At 42.7% G+C, this 20897-nt stretch overlaps 1 protein-coding gene across 1 annotated transcript in view; it reads right to left on the reverse strand.

Moving 5' to 3' along the window:
• LOC132459602 (atrial natriuretic peptide receptor 1-like) overlaps positions 1-270 on the reverse strand; it is a 9494-nt gene extending 9224 nt beyond the window's left edge. Inside the window, exon 1 of the mRNA XM_060054248.1 lies at positions 13-270. Within this exon, the coding sequence (XP_059910231.1) occupies positions 13-270 (258 nt within the window). The remainder of the gene's footprint in view (positions 1-12) is intronic.
• Positions 271-20897: the final 20627 nt, after the last annotated feature.

Here is a 20897-nt window from a genome sequence, read left to right on the forward strand (position 1 = left end):
CAGTCGAGTCACGTCCTGGAGAGTGGTGGAACTGGGAGTGTGTCCTGGAGAGTGGTGGAACTGGGAGTGTGTCCTGGAGAGTGGTGGAACTGGGAGTGTGTCCTGGAGAGTGGTGGAACTGGGAGTGTGTCCTGGAGAGTGGTGGAACTGGGAGTGTGTCCTGGAGAGTGGTGGAGCTGGGACTGTGTCCTGGAGAGTGGTGGAACTGGGAGTGTGTCCTGGAGAGTGGTGGAACTGGGAGTGTGTCCTGGAGAGCTCCCAGGAGGTCATGTGATCAGACCCAAGGCGACGCTGGAACAACACCACAGACATCACAGCCCCGTGCACCGCCGCCGCTGGGGTCTCGACCTTGTTGGAGCTCTGAGCCTTCACTGACGTGTTGAGGTTGAATCCCACCAGACCACGTGCACGTGGAGCTGTTTGGATGGCATGGATACTAGTTATTATAGTTTGATGTAAATATGATTTTTTTTTAACTCTTAAGATACATTTATATTGATAGGCTGGGGTTGTACACTTACACACACAGAGAAAGAAACACACAAACACAGATAAAAACGCACACACACACTGTTCTATTGAAAACAGTCGGTTGCCAGGTATAACTCTCCAGTGGCTGTCATTTAGGCGACTATTGGGACAACAGCCAGACAAACACACACACATGCAGGCGCATACACACACACACACACACACACACACACACACACACACACACACACACACACACACACACACACACACACACACACACCACACACACACACACACACACACACAAAAAAACACACCCCGGCTGCAGGCCAGGATTTCAACACAACATGTGTGCTGGTCAGTTAGTGTTTCTGAGAATCTGGAACTCCACCCCCCCCCCCCTCCCCCTTAACCACATACACACACCCAGTGAACCGCACACACCCTAACCCCCACCACCACGCTGACTCACCCAGGAACGGCCCGCGTGTTGGGGCGGGAGCAGGGAGTTCGCTCTCGGTGGTAAACACGCTCAAAACAGCTAGCATTATTGCCGTGTTGCGTCACCTAGCATTATGTAGCATCATGGGGTAATATGTAGCATCACGTAGTATTATGTAGCATGATGAGGTGTGATGTAGCGTCACCTAGCATTATGTAGCATCATGGGGTAATATGTAGCATCACGTAGTATTATGTAGCATGATGAGGTGTGATGTAGCGTCACCTAGCATTATGTAGCATCATGGGGTAATATGTAGCATCACGTAGCATTATGTAGCATGATGAGGTGTGATGTAGCGTCACCTAGCATTATGTAACATGATGAGGTATGATGTAGCGTCACCTAGCATTATGTAGCATTATCAGGTGTGATGTAGCGTCGCCTAGCATTATGTAGCATGATGAGGTGTGATGTAGCGTCACCTAGCATTATGTAGCATGATGAGGTATGATGTAGCGTCGCCTAGCATTATGTATCATGATGAGGTGTGATGTAGCGTCACCTAGCATTATGTAGCATGATGAGGTGTGATGTAGCGTCACCTAGCATTATGTAGCATGATGAGGTGTGATGTAGCGTCGCCTAGCATTATGTAGCATGATGAGGTGTGATGTAGCGTCATCTAGCATTATGTAGCATGATGAGGTATGATGTAGCGTCATCTAGCATTATGTATCATGATGAGGTGTGATGTAGCGTCACCTAGCATTATGTAGCATGATGAGGTGTGATGTAGCGTCATCTAGCATTATGTAGCCTAATATAGCGTCAGGTAGCATCAGGTACCCCCGCGCCACATCTCACGAGAGTTAGGCTGGCTTCACGAGGCTAGCATGGCAACGCGACACACGGCATCAGGCCGCAACGGGTAGCATCACGTAGCATGTAGCATCATGTAGCATCACACAACATGTAGCTCAGTAATGGTGCATCTGTGTGTGCATGGCTCCTATTGCACATACATACACAGATGCACTAACCATAACCCTAACCCTAACCCTGACCCTAACCCTGACCCCGACCCCGGCCTGTACAGCTGGTGTCCGCCAGCGGAGGTGAGGTGGCGTGATGTACCGGGAGGCCGTCACTAAACAAACACACCTGACTGGTGGGGAAGGGGGAGGAGCCTGTGCCTGGAGGTTCACCTCTGGTCATCTACCTGCACGGGTCCACCAAGAGGAGCGGCCAATTGGGTCAAAGGGTGGTCTTCGTGAAAACAATGTATTGTACAAACATGCACACGCAAACACAAACACGCACGCATGCAGGCACACACACGCACACATTTGTAGGGATCATGTGATGTGCAGGACTGATTATTTTAGACGGAGTATTTTAAAAGATGACCTGTTATTGGCTGTCGTCACAGACACTGTGTGCCCTGTAAATAACCCCCCAGACCAGACCCGGGTCCAAACCACAGAGCATCGATCCCCCCGGCTCAGACGGGCCGATGAACCCGGGTTCGGTCTATTTCGGTCTTTCCAAACGTTGAGCGGGGGGGGGGGGGGGGGGTTCTAGGAACGAGGGCCCATTATAAATAACCGGCCGGTAAAGCGGCTCCTGCATCAACAGGCCTGCACAAACAGCCAGGGTCCAGTCCCCGACCCTTCACCTGGAGCTGCTCTGAGCGTGGTGCATTCGTGTTGTTACACGGCAGACATCACCTTAGACATTTACACATTTAGACTGCAGTGCAGTGAGAAGGGCCTTCTGTCGCGAGCTTGTGTTTCTCTTCTATTTAATGATTGTTGCCTTTTTGGGATTTAGGTTTGAGGATTCTAATGTCATTAGGGACTGCTGCTTGTTGTTCTCAATGCGCAGGCGACAGTCAACACACACGCAGACACACACACACACACACAGACAGACACACACACACACGGACAAATACACGCACGCACACACTGTTGATTAGTGGAATGTTGTTGTTCTTCTCTCAGACGGACTCTGTGTGCTACCTTCCCCAAACATGTCCTCCCAGTTGGTGTTTACATGTATATGTACACGTGTGTATGGATATGGGTGTGTTTGCGTGTTTGTATGTATATGTGTGTGTGTGTGTGGGTGAGGGGAGGGAGCACTCTCACAGAAAAGAACAAGCTAATGTCTTTACAACGTCCGGTCTAAGGACCAGGACATGTTGTTGTTGTGTTGCCTACTCTGCGTCCGAGGGCCAGGGAAACATGGAGGCACGGGCAGAATTGGTTTGAATATTGTCATCCGGACGTTGGTCCAGCAACAGTTTGTACACATGTGCACTTGTTTTTTGTTAACTATTTTTGTCCCTCTGCCTCCGAAACCTGATTTTGGAAGCCCGGATGTATCTGCCATGGACGGAGTCTGTGGACTCAAACTCGGCTGAAACTCTGCTCGGCTGTAACGTGGAGAGGGCTTCATTCTGTCCTGGTCGACCTCCGAAGAGAAAAGGATTGTGGGTAAGTGTAGCCAGCTCACAGAGGATTTTCTTGACGCCATACTTACCTGGAGACACAGAACGTCCTCTGAGCCAATCAGTGAAAAGGATTCAGAAAATCGCCATGCAGCTGTGATCAGGTAGAAGGTGAATTTGAGCACATTCACATATTAACGTCCGGTACGTCCACCTGTGGTCTTGTCTTTACACGTTGAACATGCTACATCGACTCACAGATGTAGACGCCTGTTTGTTTTGGCCTTTAGCTGCAGCTTAGCATGTTAGCATGATGCAAAGTTGTGAAACTAGGTGCTACGCAGAGAGGAAGTTATATCCTCTTTATTTAACCAGGTCTCATCGAGAATCGCGTCTCTGTTCCAGCAGTGACGAGGCTCAGTCAGCAGAGTTACAAAACATCCCCTAGTGACATACAACCAACACGCATTAACAGGCATGAGCAGCGACAATGTTCAGACTGTCCAGGTCTGCTTTAATCAGTTAAATGATTCATGCATGTGTGGGTAAACATGCCTCACTATACTGACACTAGCAGGGTTAAACTCTGTTTAAGCCCTCGGGTGGTAGGGTTGAAGGTCCTTGGGGGAAGGGTGAAAGGGTGAACCTCCCAGCAAAGCATTGGGTCAAATAAAAGGAAGTAAAATCAAATCGAATTCGGGAGACGTCTTTCGAATAGTAGGCCTACTAACATTTCATTATGAATTTTTATTTGAGTCAAGAAGATGAAATCATTGATGAAACCGTAAAACGTTAACGACCAAACATAAACATCTTGACAGCTTGCTGTGGATAAGAGTGAACCCAAAGTCTGGGGTTACGCAACACAACCACTTACAAGAAACCGCTACCAGGAGTGTGTGTGTGTGTGTGTGTGTGTGTGTGTGTGTGTGTGTGTGTGTGTGTGTGTGTGTGTGTGTGAGAGAGAGGAAGTGTGAGATAGAGTGCTTGTGTGTACAGTACTTGCAGCGTGGATATATATACATGGAAGATGGATGTGAGAAATGTACACTATGTCTGGATACACACACACATACACACACACACACACACGCACACACACACACACACACACACACACACACACACACACACACACACACACACACCCTCACGTGGAGCGAAACTTAGCTGTGGCATACCCATGCTTTAGCTTACGTAGCTGTGTCGTACCCATGCTTCTGCATGTGCTTAAGCTTACATAGCTGTAGCATGTGCTTTAGGATACACAATTTGTAGCCTACTTTATGGTACGCAATTCTAGCAGGTGCTTAAACATACGTAGCTGTAGCATACCAAGAGTAGCATATGTTACCAGGTTACGTGTTTTTGAGGATAGCCAAAGTAGGCCTCTATCAAGGCCTGAAGCACCGCGCAGTGATTCTAGCTCTAGTTCTGAATAATGTTTTGATGTATGACGACATTCAGACGCGTTCCCACACTTATCTGAGTTATGTCTCTGTTATGAGTTTATGAGAGCAGCTATTTCTTGCTTAACATTTAGGACATACACTGTAACATGACAACTATGGATGGATGTATGTGTGTGTGTGTGTGGATATGCGCATGGCAATGTATGTAATTTGTATGTGTGCGTGTGTGACGTGTGTGTGTGTTTGTGCGAGTGCATGTGCGCATGTGCATATCTGTTGAGTTTGTGTGTTTTCTTTCAAGGAGTTGCGTGTGTCTGTGATTATGGTGTGTGTGTTTGTTTGTGAGACATGTGTGTGTGTGTGTGTGTGTGTGTGTGTGTGTGTGTGTGTGTGTGTGTGTGTGTGTGTGTGTGTGCGTGTGTGCTCGTACGTGCATGTGTGTTATTGGCAACAATGAAACAACAACAGTTATTTCAACGTGTTCCTGTCTCAGAACGTAAACACCACTCATAAGCTCTGAGTCAAACACGGTCACGACACATGGCAGCTGCTTGACCCCAGCTTAGAGCGCCCCCCGGTGGTGGGGAGCGGGAGTGCAGCTACTGTCTGATATCTGACGTTATCTAGGATGATGTGGTGATGAGTTTGCCAACTCCAAGTGGATGCTAGTTTAGCTCTGATGTTGAATATTACAGACGTGTTTTTCCAGTTTGACGTGACATGGTGGGCTGGCATAGCCTATAATAAAAGATGATACAAGATGTACCCTAAGTACGGTAGGTTAATAAATATTTTGAATGTATTTATCCCCCCATGTAGGCTGTGGTTAAAGATAGGCCAATTGTTTTAATTTCAACGTTATTTATCCATTATCCATTCTCATTTATTTCAGAGATACATTTCGTGTATACTTTATCGACCGACAGTAGCTGGGTTTCCATCCCCCTGCTTTTTTGCAAATTTTGAAGGGAATCAAAATTCCCTTCAAATCTAAGGTCAAATCTCCTAACCTTTATGCCTCCATTCCTTTCCGGAAAACGTCATCGGGTCAAGGAGAGATGAAAAGGTGCTTCCTTTCGAACATAGGAAAAGTCAGCGCTGTTTAAAATGAATTCGACTCCACTCTATGGAAGCATATATGTAGCAAAATTCAAATGGCAATGCAATTTGCAATTTGCAATTCAATAAGTAATTACGTTATGCAATTGACAATGCATTATGCAATTTCATAATGTAATTTGTAAACACGTTATTCAAAGTGTATTTTAATATGCAAAGTGACAATGCAATCCTCAATTACATTTGCAAAAGTTATAACAATAAAAATACAATAACATTTTGTCAAATTCTTTGAGTTCCTTTATTCAAATTGAAAAGCTATAGCGTCCCCGTGATTGCAATCTACTTCGCCACGCTCCGTGTGTTGCGATATGCAAATGACATTTCAATCCGCAAAACGGAATCCAAAACGGAATCCAAAGAGGAAATCCAAAGAGGAATCCAAAGAGGAATCCAAAAAGTCAATATGCAAAGTGGCAAACGTATCAGCCACCAGCGGGAACTACGTCACTTTCTATTGTGTCAGACTGTTTTATGTGTGGGGGGAGGGAGTTCCAGAGCCTGGGTGCAGAACAGCTGAATGACCGGTGTTTCAGTTCAAGTGGTGACCGGTTTAACTGGTGACTTTCAGCCGAATGCTTCGCTTGTTGTCGTGGCTACGCCAGATGTTCGAAATCGGGACCAGACACGTAGCTGTCCTTGCGATTGCCTCTTTGATTTGTTATTCAATAAAATGTCAAAAACATTACAATCTCATTTGTTTTTGGAGTGTAATTGGAAGAAACTTGTCACGTAGAACCGCTCTAAGCCGAAATAAATGGAAAATGAATGTTTAAAATATGATACATTACGGGATTCGAATTCATACCATTGGGGAAAAAAAAAATAACAATCCGCAATTCCATTCCATTGTGCCGTTGACCCACTGGGGAAATAACCGCCGTAGTATAATAGAATTCGCAAATACTTCTTGAAAACACGAAAGGCAGCCAGATCAACTTGTGACCCTACTTTCCATGTAGTTATGACCATGCATTGGTAGCGTATCCCAAAAATAAGACGCCTTTACATCCAGTTAATCCAAACCTAATGTTGTGTTGCCCTCCACTGCTTGAAACTAGCCAAAAACACTGTTATGCGCTCATTCGATCATTTCGGTCGCCTGATGTGGTGTTGTCGCGTCCTCCTTCTTTATATCCTCTCTGTAAGCAAAGCAGCGACTTCGGAAATCAATGTGACGCAAGGCGATACCACTTTGAGACACAACGTTTATTCACATGAAAACATACATTACGAGATTCGAACTCGTACCATTGTGGGGAAAAATATAACAATCCGCAATACCATTCCATTGTGCCGTTGACCCACTGGGAAATTCGCCGCCGCAGTAGGCATATACCTAGGGCCTACTAGAATTCGCAAATACTTCTTGAAAACACGAAAGGCAGCCAGATCAACTTGTTGTGACCCTACTTTTTATGTAGTTATGACCATGCATTGGTCGCGTTTCCAACGTCCAATATAAAACTAACCTTACCACGCTTCAAGAGCGGAGGGCAACACAACATTAGGTTTGGATTAACTGGATGTAAAGGCGTCTTATTTTTTAGAAACGCGACCAATGCATGGTCATAACTACATAAAAAGTAGGGTCACAACAAGTTGATCTGGCTGCCTTTCGTGTTTTCAAGAAGTATTTGCGAATTCTAGTAGGCCCTAGGTATAGGCCTACTGCGGCGGCGAATTTCCCAGTGGGTCAACGGCACAATGGAATGGTATTGCGGATTGTTATATTTTTCCCCACAATGGTACGAGTTCGAATCTCGTAATGTATGTTTTCATGTGAATAAACGTTGTGTCTCAAAGTGGTATCGCCTTGCGTCACATTGATTTCCGAAGTCGCTGCTTTGCTTACAGAGAGGATATAAAGAAGGAGGACGCGACAACACCACATCAGGCGACCGAAATGATCGAATGAGCGCATAACAGTGTTTTTGGCTAGTTTCAAGCAGTGGAGGGCAACACAACATTAGGTTTGGATTAACTGGATGTAAAGGCGTCTTATTTTTGGGATACGCTACCAATGCATGGTCATAACTACATGGAAAGTAGGGTCACAAGTTGATCTGGCTGCCTTTCGTGTTTTCAAGAAGTATTTGCGAATTCTATTATACTACGGCGGTTATTTCCCCAGTGGGTCAACGGCACAATGGAATGGAATTGCGGATTGTTATTTTTTTTTTCCCCAATGGTATGAATTCGAATCCCGTAATGTATCATATTTTAAACATTCATTTTCCATTTATTTCGGCTTAGAGCGGTTCTACGTGACAAGTTTCTTCCAATTACACTCCAAAAACAAATGAGATTGTAATGTTTTTGACATTTTATTGAATAACAAATCAAAGAGGCAATCGCAAGGACAGCTACGTGTCTGGTCCCGATTTCGAACATCTGGCGTAGCCACGACAACAAGCGAAGCATTCGGCTGAAAGTCACCAGTTAAACCGGTCACCACTTGAACTGAAACACCGGGCACCCATTCGTAATGAGTCGTGATGTGGGGATACATAGTTGTCCAGCAGAGGTTGACCGGAGGGAGCGGGAGGGAGTGTATTCTTGGAGGAGGTCCCAGAGGTAACTGGGGGCTAGGTTCTGGAGAGCTTTGTAGGTGAGGAGTGGGTGGAGACGGTGGGTCTCCCGACCCTATGTTTCGCACCCAGTGCCTGTAGCACTTTGGAAATCTTTGTTTACCACACTGGCGTCAAAACGTACCCGTGAGGATAAATCGTCTATCCTATCTCCCAGAACACGCACTCTATCTACTGCATCTGTGTCTTCAACACGATTGTTCTCCACATCATCGGCCAAACTTCGGAGCGTATCAATAATCTCCATCGGTGACCATGGACCTGACACATACGAACTAGAAGTGAACAAGGAAATTACGAGCAAGTGACGTAGTTCCCGCCCAGACGCTGATTGGCTGATACGTTTGCCACTTTGCATATTGACTTTTTGGATTCCTCTTTGGATTCCTCTTTGGATTCCTCTTTGGATTCCCTCTTTGGATTCCGTTTTGGATTCCGTTTTGCGGATTGAAATGTCATTTGAATATCGCAACACATGGAGCGTGGCGAAGTGGATTGCAATCACGGGGACGCTATAGCTTTTCAATTTGTATAAAGGAACTCAAAGAATTTGACAAAATGTTATTCTATTTGTATTGTTAGAACTTTTGCAAATTTAATTGAGGATTGCATTGTCACTTTGCATTTTAAAATACACTATGAATAACGTATTTACAAATTACATTATAAAATTGCATAATGGATTGTCAAATGCATAATGTAATTCCAAATTGCATTGCCATTTGAATTTTGCTACATATATGCTTCCATACCACTCTTCCTAACCAAAGTCATTGCGCGACGGCGAGTATTGCTGCCCTCCAGCGTCTCTTTTGTGAAACTACAATTTTCCGAAGATTGACTAAAACAAGCGCTCTTTGATCCATGCTTTCTTGTATTGATTTCAATCAGGTTTTTGCCGACACTGAGAATCACTTAGGTCGGACTAGGCCAACCGGAATATTTTAGGCCACTTGAATTCCAATTCACATGTGAAAAAGAAGAGGCTAAATTTATGTTGATGTTGAAATTAACTGCCCCCTGTAGTCTTTCTTAAATGTGAAGTTGGCATTTTCTTTTCTTATGGTGTATTTTATGGGCTTACTACTTACTTATGGGCTCATTTATATTCAAATAATTATGTTTCTGGAATTGGTAACCATTATTATCAATTGTATTTTCTTCTCTTCTATTCTTCTGCTTTACCGCGTCTCTCATGCGTCTTCGCGTAGAGTCGGTAAACGAAGATGCCACTATCTCCTTTCCTTTTGCAAAGGAAGCTCAGGAGTAACCTATGCTAAAGGAGGGTCAAAGGAAGCATCGAGGCACCTTTCCTAAGCATTTTTAGAATAGAGTGGTGAAGTCACACCCCTTCCGGTAGAGACCTTGGGATGAGATCGAAAAAATATGACTGGGTTTCAATCGTTTCAATGGAGAGAAAGTAATTATTTTCTGGTCGCAGCCTTTATATGCCCCGGATTACACATATGTTGTTCGTGGATTTAAATGATAATTTTTCATGCAAAGAAAACTCAACATTTTCTTGAAGAAGTTTGATATTGTTAGTTTTTTTCCAAGGGGAGTCCGAGAGGTTTGACGGTGTTCTAGTATCTACGGAGCCCCTCCAGGCCGCGATTTTTTTTTTTGCAGGGTGGTAGCGGGAAGCTCGTGAATATTCATGAGGGAACTGATCCCTGATTGGCTGGGACTTGGCTCGCTGGGACTTTGTCAGAGGGCTTGTGTGAAAACTGAAAATCACGAACGCAAATGAATTAAACGTTGTTATAAATCAACATAAATAATGTGACACATGATACCCACCTACTACACGGCAACTCTATAGCTACCTTTCTGTAAGTACAAACGTTAGCTCACTTGTCTAAAAGCCCCTGTGAAACGTATGTGTCACGGGGGCTACTGTAGTAAATCCTTTTTGTATTTATTATATTTTATAACGTTATGTATAGCGTATCGGCAAATGAATTAAACGTTGTTATAAATTAACACGAATCATTTTAGCAATAATGTGACACATGATACCCACCTACTATACGGCAACTCTATAGCTACCTTTCTGTAAGTACAAACGTTAGCTCACTCGTCTAAAATACCCTGTGAAACTGTTATGTGTCACAGCCTGGGCTACTGTAGTAAATAGTTTTATTTATTTATTATATTTTATAACGTTATGTATAGCGCATCGCAGTGCTTTCGGCAGCTGGTGATTGTTTCCAAGTTTTTTTCTAATTGTTGTCCATCCATGCCTTGATATTTCCATTAAGATTCCATTCTGTTCTGTTTCTAGAAGTAGTGAGCACAATGGCAGGATTTATCAAAGCTTGCAACATTTGCCAGACCCATGTCAACTTTGAGGAGATGGAGCTGCTGGAGGTTAGGTGTAGATGGATAAGAATAAACCGTATGATTTCTGATATTTGTTCATAGTGGTTCTGCCACACCCCACAACCAATTACATTATAAAAAGAAGGGCCATAAAATCTGTAGGCCTATCCATAGAATATTTTCGCGTAGGGCTAAATGAACTTTAATATTGATTTTCACCTATCAATCCACCTACTACACGGCAACTCTATATTTCTGTAAGTGCCAAAACAAACGTTAGCTCTTAATGCTAACTCGTCTAAAAACAACTACTGTATAACATGTGTCACACTATTGATACAATGATTTGTGTTGATTTATAACAACGTTTCATTTATTTGCGTTCGTGATTTTCACAAGCCCTCTGTTTTCACAAGCCCTCTGACAAAGTCCCAGCGAGCCAAGTCCCAGCCAATGAGGGATGAGTTCCCTCATGAATATTCACGAGCTTCCCGCTACCACCCTGCAAAAAATAACCTCGCCTCCAGGCCTCCAGGGTCACATAGTAGGAAGAAAACCGGACGTGTGAAACTATTTTCAATTTGATCCGATTCAGAGCGTCATCTGTAGAGTGGCGAAGTCACGCCCCTTCCGGTAGGGCTCATGGGACCTATGAGATCGAAAAATATGTATGGGTGTCAATGGAGAGAAAATAATTATTTTCTGGTCCCGGTCTTTATATGCCCTGGATTACACATATGTTGTTTGTGGATTTAAAGGATAATTTTTCATGCAAAGAGTTCGACCGTTTATTGTGCAATTGTTCAGATAAAGGCTGTAGAGAAAACACAACGAGAAAGACTACACGGCTCGTATGTGACGTCACGCTCCCTGCGACTGGCGTGGAGAAGACCGACAATCTTCCCATCGGCATAACTGAAACTCTGCACGTGCCCCGACTTATAATGGTTTTCACCTCTTTCGATGCTTTTATCCTCCCCTTGGAAAAAGCGGTGAAGTGGGGCAGAGAGATCGCCATCTCTGTGCCGAGTTCCAAGGGCGGGTGTGGTGACGTATATCATATGCGTCTAGAGCAGCGAAGAGCTGTAGTTCACAAAGCGGCCTCACGTAAAACCTAAAATTATCAAACTTCTTCACGAACATTTTTAGTTCTCTTTCTTTGAAAAATTATCATTTAAATCCACAAACAACATATGTGTAATCCAGGGCATATAAAGACTGGGACCAGAAAATAATTATTTTCTCTCCATTGACACCCATTCATATTTTTCGATCTCATAGGTCCCATGAGCCCTACCGGAAGAGGCGTGACTTCGCCACTCTATACAGTATGAATGACTGAATGTATATAGGGTTATCATCTATACAGTATGAATGACTGAATGTAGGGTTATCATCTATACCAGGGGTCTTCAATTAAAATTGAACAAGGTCCGGTTACTAAAAATTCCTTCCAAGAAACGTCCGAACCTACCACGTCCTAATAGCCTTCTTTTGTCAAATACAATCAACACGGCATATTACCTTATAATTTCAGATGTATTTATTTTCAAGCTATTTTCCAAATAGCTTACTTTTAACCATGAAAAACTAGTAAGACAAAGTAACGCATATTACCATTTCAAGTAAACAAAACAGGTACATTAGGCCTGCAATTCAAACGAACATAAAAAGTGCATAAGGCCTACATGTGAACTAAGCAGAACAGGAACACTAGGCCTACACTTCAAATAAACACAAAGTGCATTGGGCCTACATTTCAAGTAAGCAAAACAGGTACACCAGACCTACATTTCAAATAAAAACAAAAAGAGCATTAGACCTTCACTTCAAGTAAGCAAAACAGTGTCTCAAGTGGTGTTAGACCCAACAGGTCCTCACAGATCTCTTTCTTGTCTTGATGAAACAATCACACATAAACCAAAAGCTGGGCATTATCCGTTACATCTGAAGACTCATCAATGGCTAAGGATGGGCCACTCTGAACAGCCGCATGAAGCTGTGACAGTGCGTCATCTGATAAAATTTCGGATTTTCTGGTTGTCGTTGCAGCTCACATTGGGATTTGCTTTTCACACAATTCATCCCTTTGTTTACCTTCAAGTAACGTCTCGGCAGCGGCGTTGAAGCACTCCTTCACAACAGTCGTGTCACTGAAAGTTTTTTTATGTTGCCCCAAAATCCATGCAATCTTAAGTGAGCATTCATTTGCACGTTGCTGGCCTGTAAATTAGTGTGTGAAGACACGCGTAGACCTCTCATACTGAGCTCTCAGCCTCTCAGCTCGGATATTTTCCACGCTCTTACTTCTGACTTCTGGGGATACTTTTCCTCGAAGGATCTGTGTTTGGATTCGTAATGCCGCTTAATATTCCCACTTTTTATCAGCGTCACGGTTTCAACACGTAAAAGACACAACAATGAACATCATCTTTAAAAAGTCTGTTTTCGGGGTCAACTTTCCTTATTTTCGAGCAAGCCATTTGCTCTTCCGGTAAACAATAAAATTTGATTTGCTATTTTTTGAGTGACGCTATTACGCACATGCCGTGACAGACTGAGGGAGGGGGGGGAATTCGGTGAGTGCATGACCTTCTCTCTGTGAAGATCATTGCTTTTTGCTGTTTTTATGCTGTACTACAGACTATTCTGCCTTTCAATTTGTATTTCAGTGAGAAATGATTTTACTAACATAATCATGCTTTGTATAGTGAAATCATAAAAAAAAAAAATACATTTTTTTTTTTAAATTATTATTTTCAATTGGTCATGGGTCCGGATAGGACCGTCACTTTGTCCGGACCCGGACCGCGGTCCGCCGTTTGGAGATGCCTGATCTATACAGTATGAATGACTGAATGTAGGGTTTATTATCTATACAGTATGAATGACTGAATGTAGGGTTATCATCTATACAGTATGAATGACTGAATGTAGGGTTATCATCTATACAGTATGAATGACTGAATGTAGGGTTATTATCTATACAGTATGAATGACTGAATGTAGGGTTTATCATCTATACAGTATGAATGACTGAATGTAGGGTTATTATCTATACAGTATGAATGACTGAATGTAGGGTTTATCATCCATACAGTATGAATGACTGAATGTAGGGTTTATCATACAGTTTGAATGACTGAATGTAAGGTTTATCATCTATACAGCATGAATGACTGAAGGGTTTATCATATATACAGTATGAATGAATGACTGAATGTATGGTTTATCATCTATACAGTATGAATGACTGAATGTGGTGTTTATCTTTTCAAATTTGACTACAGTTATGTACACTGGAGATACTCCACCTCTGACCGATGTTGGCTGGGTACATTGTGGCCCATCGTGCATCCCTAACTTCTAGTCTCTAAGTTTGATGAATCCTCCTGTTTATGAAGTTATCCCGGATCTAAATAAAGACATAACGGTTGTTCAATAGAATAATAGAAAGTCGAACTCTACTTCAAATTATGCTTTTTACGATCGAGTCCAAGTTGTATCAATCCAAAGCAAAGGGACTACTTCTATAAAACACGTTGATAATGGGTCTATAGGGATGTTCTACTGGGCCAATATGAACTGAACTGTTGATAGGATGTCATGTCAATGAGAGAGGGAGAAGGGAAGCTATATATGGTATTTAAACATTGTGAAGGGAGGTTATTGGCTATTGCAGAAAATATCTAAAAGGAGGAAGCTACATGTGAAGACTATTTCTGTAGCCTTTCACAATCAGCCAATCAGCCCTCCCCCTGTCCAAGTGGCGTTAATAACCAGACACAGAGAGGCAGCTACGGAGCAGATGAAGATGAATCCATGGACCCTCTCTGTGCTCCTGCTGCTAGCTGGTAAGCTGTAATGCTTCTTCTGTTTACTACCTGGAACGTGTCCGTACACAAACTGGATCCAGCTGGCCTTTTGGGTCATAGAGCTCTTTTTAGACTCTAATGCGACCTCAACTCTACCACTAGACACAGACAAAGAAGGACACTTTGATCAGTTTATCGTTCCATATGTTATCATAATAATAATAATAATAATAATAATATTGATGATAATAATAATGCATTGTTTTCTTAATGGGCCTCACCCCAGGAGCTTTCATAACATAAAAGAAAAAAAACTTGATATATAAAGTGTGTAATTCGATACGATATTATATAATTCATTATGCTTATGATATGATATCAAATATGATATAATATGATATCAAATGATATAAACCGGGCTCCCTGTTGTGACCCCGACTGTCTGCTTCCTCCAGGGCCGCTGGGGGCGGACCCTGACTGGCACGTGGAGTACCCTGACTCCTTCTGCGTGGTGGAGGGCTCCACCGCCACCATCCCCTGCAGCTTCACCCACCCCAAGGTGCACAAAGAGACCCGCGCGGTGGTGGACCGGGTGGAGCGGGTGGTCTGGTTGTTCAATTACGAGATCTGCCACGGCACCAGGCCCAACGTGTACGACAGCAAGGGCCTGAACAACAGCAGGTTCCTGTACCCGGGGGACCTCGTCAGGAACTGCACCTTAAAGATCATCAAGACAGAGAAACAGGACGCTGTAGGAAGAGACTAGACTTGGTTCTCATTGGGGAGGGATTAGTAGCTTCCTGTAGTCAACCTTGAGCAAGATGTCCTCACCCACCTGCTCCTCATGAGATGTTTCTGGATGTCCTGGAAGACGCTTTGGATCAAAGGGACTCGATCACAAAGAGCTTCATCAGGAAGAGCCTGGGAAGTTGGCAAAGGCACATACAACAGATTGTAAGACTCCTTGTATCTACAAACTGAGGTGATGAATATACTCTTCCACTGAAGGGTATATGCTGTCATTCAGTCCGGTTGTAAAGAACGCCCGTCTCACTGTGTCTTCAACAGATGGAGAGGATGTGAAGGTCAGAAGCTCCGTCACTGACCATGTGGTGAAAGAGGGCGGTCAGGTCACACTCACCTGTACCTCAGCCTGCTCCTTCCACCAATTGGACGTCCACTGGTACAGAAACGGCCACGCCCTATCAGAAACATGCCCCGCCCTCCACCTCAGCCATCTGACCAATGACGACACAGGGAATTACACCTGCTCTCTGGACTCCAGTGGGCTGAAAACCTCTGCGCCTTGGAGTCTGGTCGTGATGGAAAGTGAGCTCCTCTTTGTTCACTAATGTCAGGGTGGTCCCTCATCTAATGTAATATAATGTATTATAGTCTAACACTATCTCTTAATAAAGACTATTTTAGTCTGTCATTTTCTAATATAGTCTCTTGTAGTCTAACATTATCTAATCGAATATAGTCTAACATTATCTAATCTAATATAGTCTATTATAGTCTAACGTTATCTAATTAAATCTTATTGTATCTAAAATAAAGTCATTTTATAGGTAATCTAAGGTAATTGTTTCTGAAATGATGTCATCTAATCTAATCAAACTGTATCCAACACATTATATAATGGAATGTAATCTTACTGTTATTAACAAAGTTATCTAAATTAATCTAATTGTATCTGACATGAATGTGTTGTTTTACAAAAAAAGGCAGGTTTGGCTGGCGGCTGACGGTGTCGGTGGTGTTGAAGGTGCTGTGGGCTGTGTTCCTTCTCCTCCTGGCTGGGCTGGTCTTCGCTAAAAGGTACTCGAGCACTACTAATCTGTTCAACTAGGCGTAGGGAATGGAGCCCACTGTGGAGCTCACCGGGAGAGATTGCAATTACCACTTATCATCATAAGTCGCCAAACGGAACAGAACCGAAATCTTCGAAAAATTTCCAATTTGATCTCAGAGTGGAAGATTAATTACATGCCACCAGGTGTGGCATGTGTTTAGATGAGAAACGTTTGCTGCAGTCCAATGGGTAGGCTGGTAGACCCAAAAGAAGCACCACACGCGCACGCACACGCGCACACACGCGCGCACACACACATGCATGCACGCGCACACGCACACGCACACACACACACACACACACACACACACACACACACACACACACACACACACACACACACACACACACACACACACACACACACCTTAACCCTGACATTCAAGAGCACATGAACTGGAGTTCAGAGTAGAGTTGATTTTCAACAAACTGTTTGGCGGAGACTCGCAAAAACGTAGGGTTTTAAATCTGTTTTTCAATATAATGTATTATTTGAGTAACTGACAGAATGGCATAGAATACTATGTTGAGACCAAGTAGACATAATAAGATGTTTAAAACAAAAACAGTTTCACTAGTTCACTAGTTCAGTGGCACTTAAAGCCTACTAGTGAAATGATGAAGGGAATCTGAGGTTTGCTGGTCTTCTTCTGGGTGACAGGTCAGCCCCTGGACCGGAACATGAGATCGTCTACAGCGAGGTCGTTGGCTGAACCAAACTCAAGCAGCGACTCCTCTTCCTCCTCCAGTGATGACGAGATAAGGGAACACTGACGTCATCATGTCTCTTGTCTGTAACAGACTTAATGGATGAATCTTGTTCTTTTCAGTTTCTATTTCTGATGATTTCAGTGTTGTATGCACTTGCATTTTCTTTCGTTATTGTATGTTGTTGTTTATTCTGAATATACTGAAGGTTGGCTGAATAACGGTGAGGTTTGGTGTTCTTCTCCATTCTGGTCCTACTAGGCTATGTTTAAAAAAAAAAAACTTTTCATTTTAGTTTCTTGATGGCAAGGCTTCTCAGTCTTTCTTGAGCCTTTTCTTCTACTGTTAGCTTACAGTATTTATGCAATCATATCTTTACAGACTATGGGTCATGCAGGCTTGCAATAAGATCTGTCATGTTCTTATCATCGGTGGCTGCTGTGTTAAAGTGAAGCCATTTTAAATACTGATAAAGTTAATGGGAGGCAGATAATCCCCCTCAGAGTTTCAGAATTCACTGAAACTCTGCAGGAACTTTGTCTGCTGCCAAGTGTGTCGTTGTCCTCTCTGCTCCGAATGCTATTATTAAGATAGCAGAAGTCAGATAGAATTGAACAAAAGTATTTTTGTGAAGCATCTGTATAAAAATACAGGTATTATAGGTATGCATATCCCAATTTAGACATAGAAAAAGCTTTTTGGGAAATGTTTTAGACCTTTCAAGTAGGCTATTAAACTATAAAAGTTTAATTATTACCTTATTCTGAGCATACAGTGTATTTTCATTTGGATACAGCTTTTAATTAGCCTAATGATTTCTCAATGCAAATCGGTATAGTGAAGGGTATTTGATGTGGGACTATTTTAATTCCAAAGGCTAAGGGAACTTAATCAGGATAAATATCCTGGATCCATGAAATAATTGGCTTTTAAAAAATAAAATCTTCCTGCCCCTATGGGAATTTACAATAGGGGCCTATACTTATGCACCATCTATTTTAAGGGCGAACATTTATTTATTTACTATACATTATTCATTCAAAAAGAAAATTGGTGTCCTTAAAGGTTGGATTTTTCATCAATGGTTTAATTAAGGCATTAAGATCAATTTCCAAAAGATAATTTTTTTATTCCTCTTTTTAGTCAACTTTAGCAAAGGTGCCTAAAGTTATGCCTCCCACTGTATGTATGTATGTATGTATGTATGTATGTATGTATGTATGTATGTATGTATGTATGTATGTATGTATGTATGTATGTATGTATGTATGTATGTATGTATGTATATATACATATATATATATATATACATATATAATACACACACATATACATATTGTTTTTACTATCCACTTATTTAATGCGATTCATGATATAAATCAATAAACTCAGAACATGTCAGCAGCTTGTCCGCTCTTTCCTCTGTGTTGTCCCAAGTGCTGGGCTGATGGAGGAGCACCAAAAGGTCATCACGTTTCTCCAGGACATTCTGGCGATTGCTAAGTAGTTAGCAATCACATTTGTCACCTTGGGTGACAAATGTGTTGAGGACGCCCTCTCGTGGCACCCTTAATTCCCACAAATCATAGAATTCGAACAACAAGCAAAATAATTCATGTTTATTAAATATGATCATCCTATGGGCGCCCTCAGCCACACATTTAGTTTTCAACCAGATTATTAGATTAAATCCAATATGGGGGTGGGGTGGGGGGGGGAGACGTCAAGTGCTCTGCTGCAGCATTGATCAACCTCGACGTACATGGATTCTCAAAATGAAGAGGTCTAAACTGCATACAAAATTATCATCATGGGTGCAATCATTAAAGCTGGCCCTTTTAGCTTACTTTTAGTGTCCTTATTTCCAAAATTAATAGAGTTAATTTCATATCAAATTCTTGACCATCTTTCATTTATGTATGCAGGTAGACCATATTTTAGCCATATTTAGCTTTTTTAAGTTTCCTCACATACCTTTACACTTTATGGAGTTAATCCATTCTTTGAACCCAAATTTGAAACTTTGTGGTAATTTGTTCTCCATGCATCACACATTGTTTAATTGCAATGTAGTACAGCTATAGGTAAAAAAAATGCTAAACAACGTAGAGGTAAATCAGTTAATATGTGTCTTCAGTGGTGTTAAGTATAGTAATGTCAATTAACAGGGAAACACTCGTTATGGGAACGGGATCCGCAAAACTCAATCTCACCTATAGGGCCACCAAAGTTCCTTTGAAAACTTGACCTTCACCCGTGGTTACATAATTGTGCTTACATTTCCTCGTGTCTGAAAGTCAATCGTTTCTCACTGGCCATTTGCAGATGGTGGTACTTTGCATGTAGATAAGTCAAACATCATATGGCTTCATTATGACAGCTAATAGCTTCTTTAATCCGTTTTAGCCTAGGTTTTACCAAGGCTAAAACGACTCTATTGGTGCATTCCAATATTCAGTAATCAGAGTATTAGTAACTGAATGTCGTGTTTTGGGGTGCGTTCCAAAAACGGCCTACTTTCCTCCTGCTTGACCACTCCCTGCTAGTGCCTCTCTCTCTCTGTGGGTGTACTGAAGTTATGGACCGCGCCCGGTGTTTGTATCATGTGTGTAGTGTGAAGCCGCACCTGAGGATGAGGAACCTGGGCCTTCAGCAGGTCTTAACTATGAGCAGCAGATCCTGGAGCTGGAGCAGCAGCTGGTCCAGAGACAGAACCCGGAGGGGGCGGCCCCCCGCCCTGCCCCTCCGCGGGGGGCAGCGAGCAGCAGAGTGTGACGGAGGCGCAGCGCAGCGTGGAGCTGGAACGAGAGCAAGGAGTGAGAGCGGGATTTAAAGGTAGGGGGAAGGTTTCACAAACTTTGGTTTAGATGCAACATAAATCATGGGAGGAAAGAGGAAAAAACGTTGTTTTATTCAAAAGTGTCCTAACAAGATAATCAACAATGAAAGCTGTGGTCTAATGCTGTAGAAATAAAAAGTATATGATTAAATTATAAAATGCATGATAGTGACAGGAATGAAAAAATGTCACCATCTGGTGGGTGAGGAGATTCAGTAAGTATTGGGTGAACTGAGTGTTTATGTACTCGAGCACAGTAAGATGACTTTACCCTTAACCAACATCCCTCCCTCACTTCAAAACCCTGACGACTTTCTGAGAACATCCACTGACTTTGACACTTTGTGGCTCATAGCTCATCTGTTGAACACACACACATCTTTTGTCTCATCTGTTGAACGCACACACATTGTTGTTCATGGCTCATCTGTCGAACGCACACACTTTGTTGAGTTGTGATATTTAGGGTCTCTGGTATTTAACTACTAAGAAAAATTATTCCTACAGCTGATTTTGTCCCATTTTTTTTTTTGTGCAGATAAAGTGCAGATATATATCGACTTTAAAGCGATGTGAACTGAGGTTAGTGGTTATTGCAGAGAAAATCTAAAAGGAGGAAGTAAAATGTGAAGACTATTACTGTAGCCTTTCACAATCAGCCAAACACCCCAGGAACTGGAACACCTGGATCTTGTCCTCCAACTTCACGATGAAGAGCTAATGGTACTGGTCTCTGCACTGGTATGGCCTCTCTGTACTGGTACGGTCTTTCTGTACTGGTACGGTCTCTGGTCAACCTGGGATAACCAGTGCCAAGAACACACACTATCAGTGTGATTAACACAAACAAATAGACTGATATCGA

The sequence above is a fragment of the Gadus macrocephalus genome, chromosome 6 (assembly GCF_031168955.1).
Source record: "Gadus macrocephalus chromosome 6, ASM3116895v1".
Taxonomy (NCBI): Eukaryota; Metazoa; Chordata; class Actinopteri; order Gadiformes; family Gadidae; genus Gadus; species Gadus macrocephalus.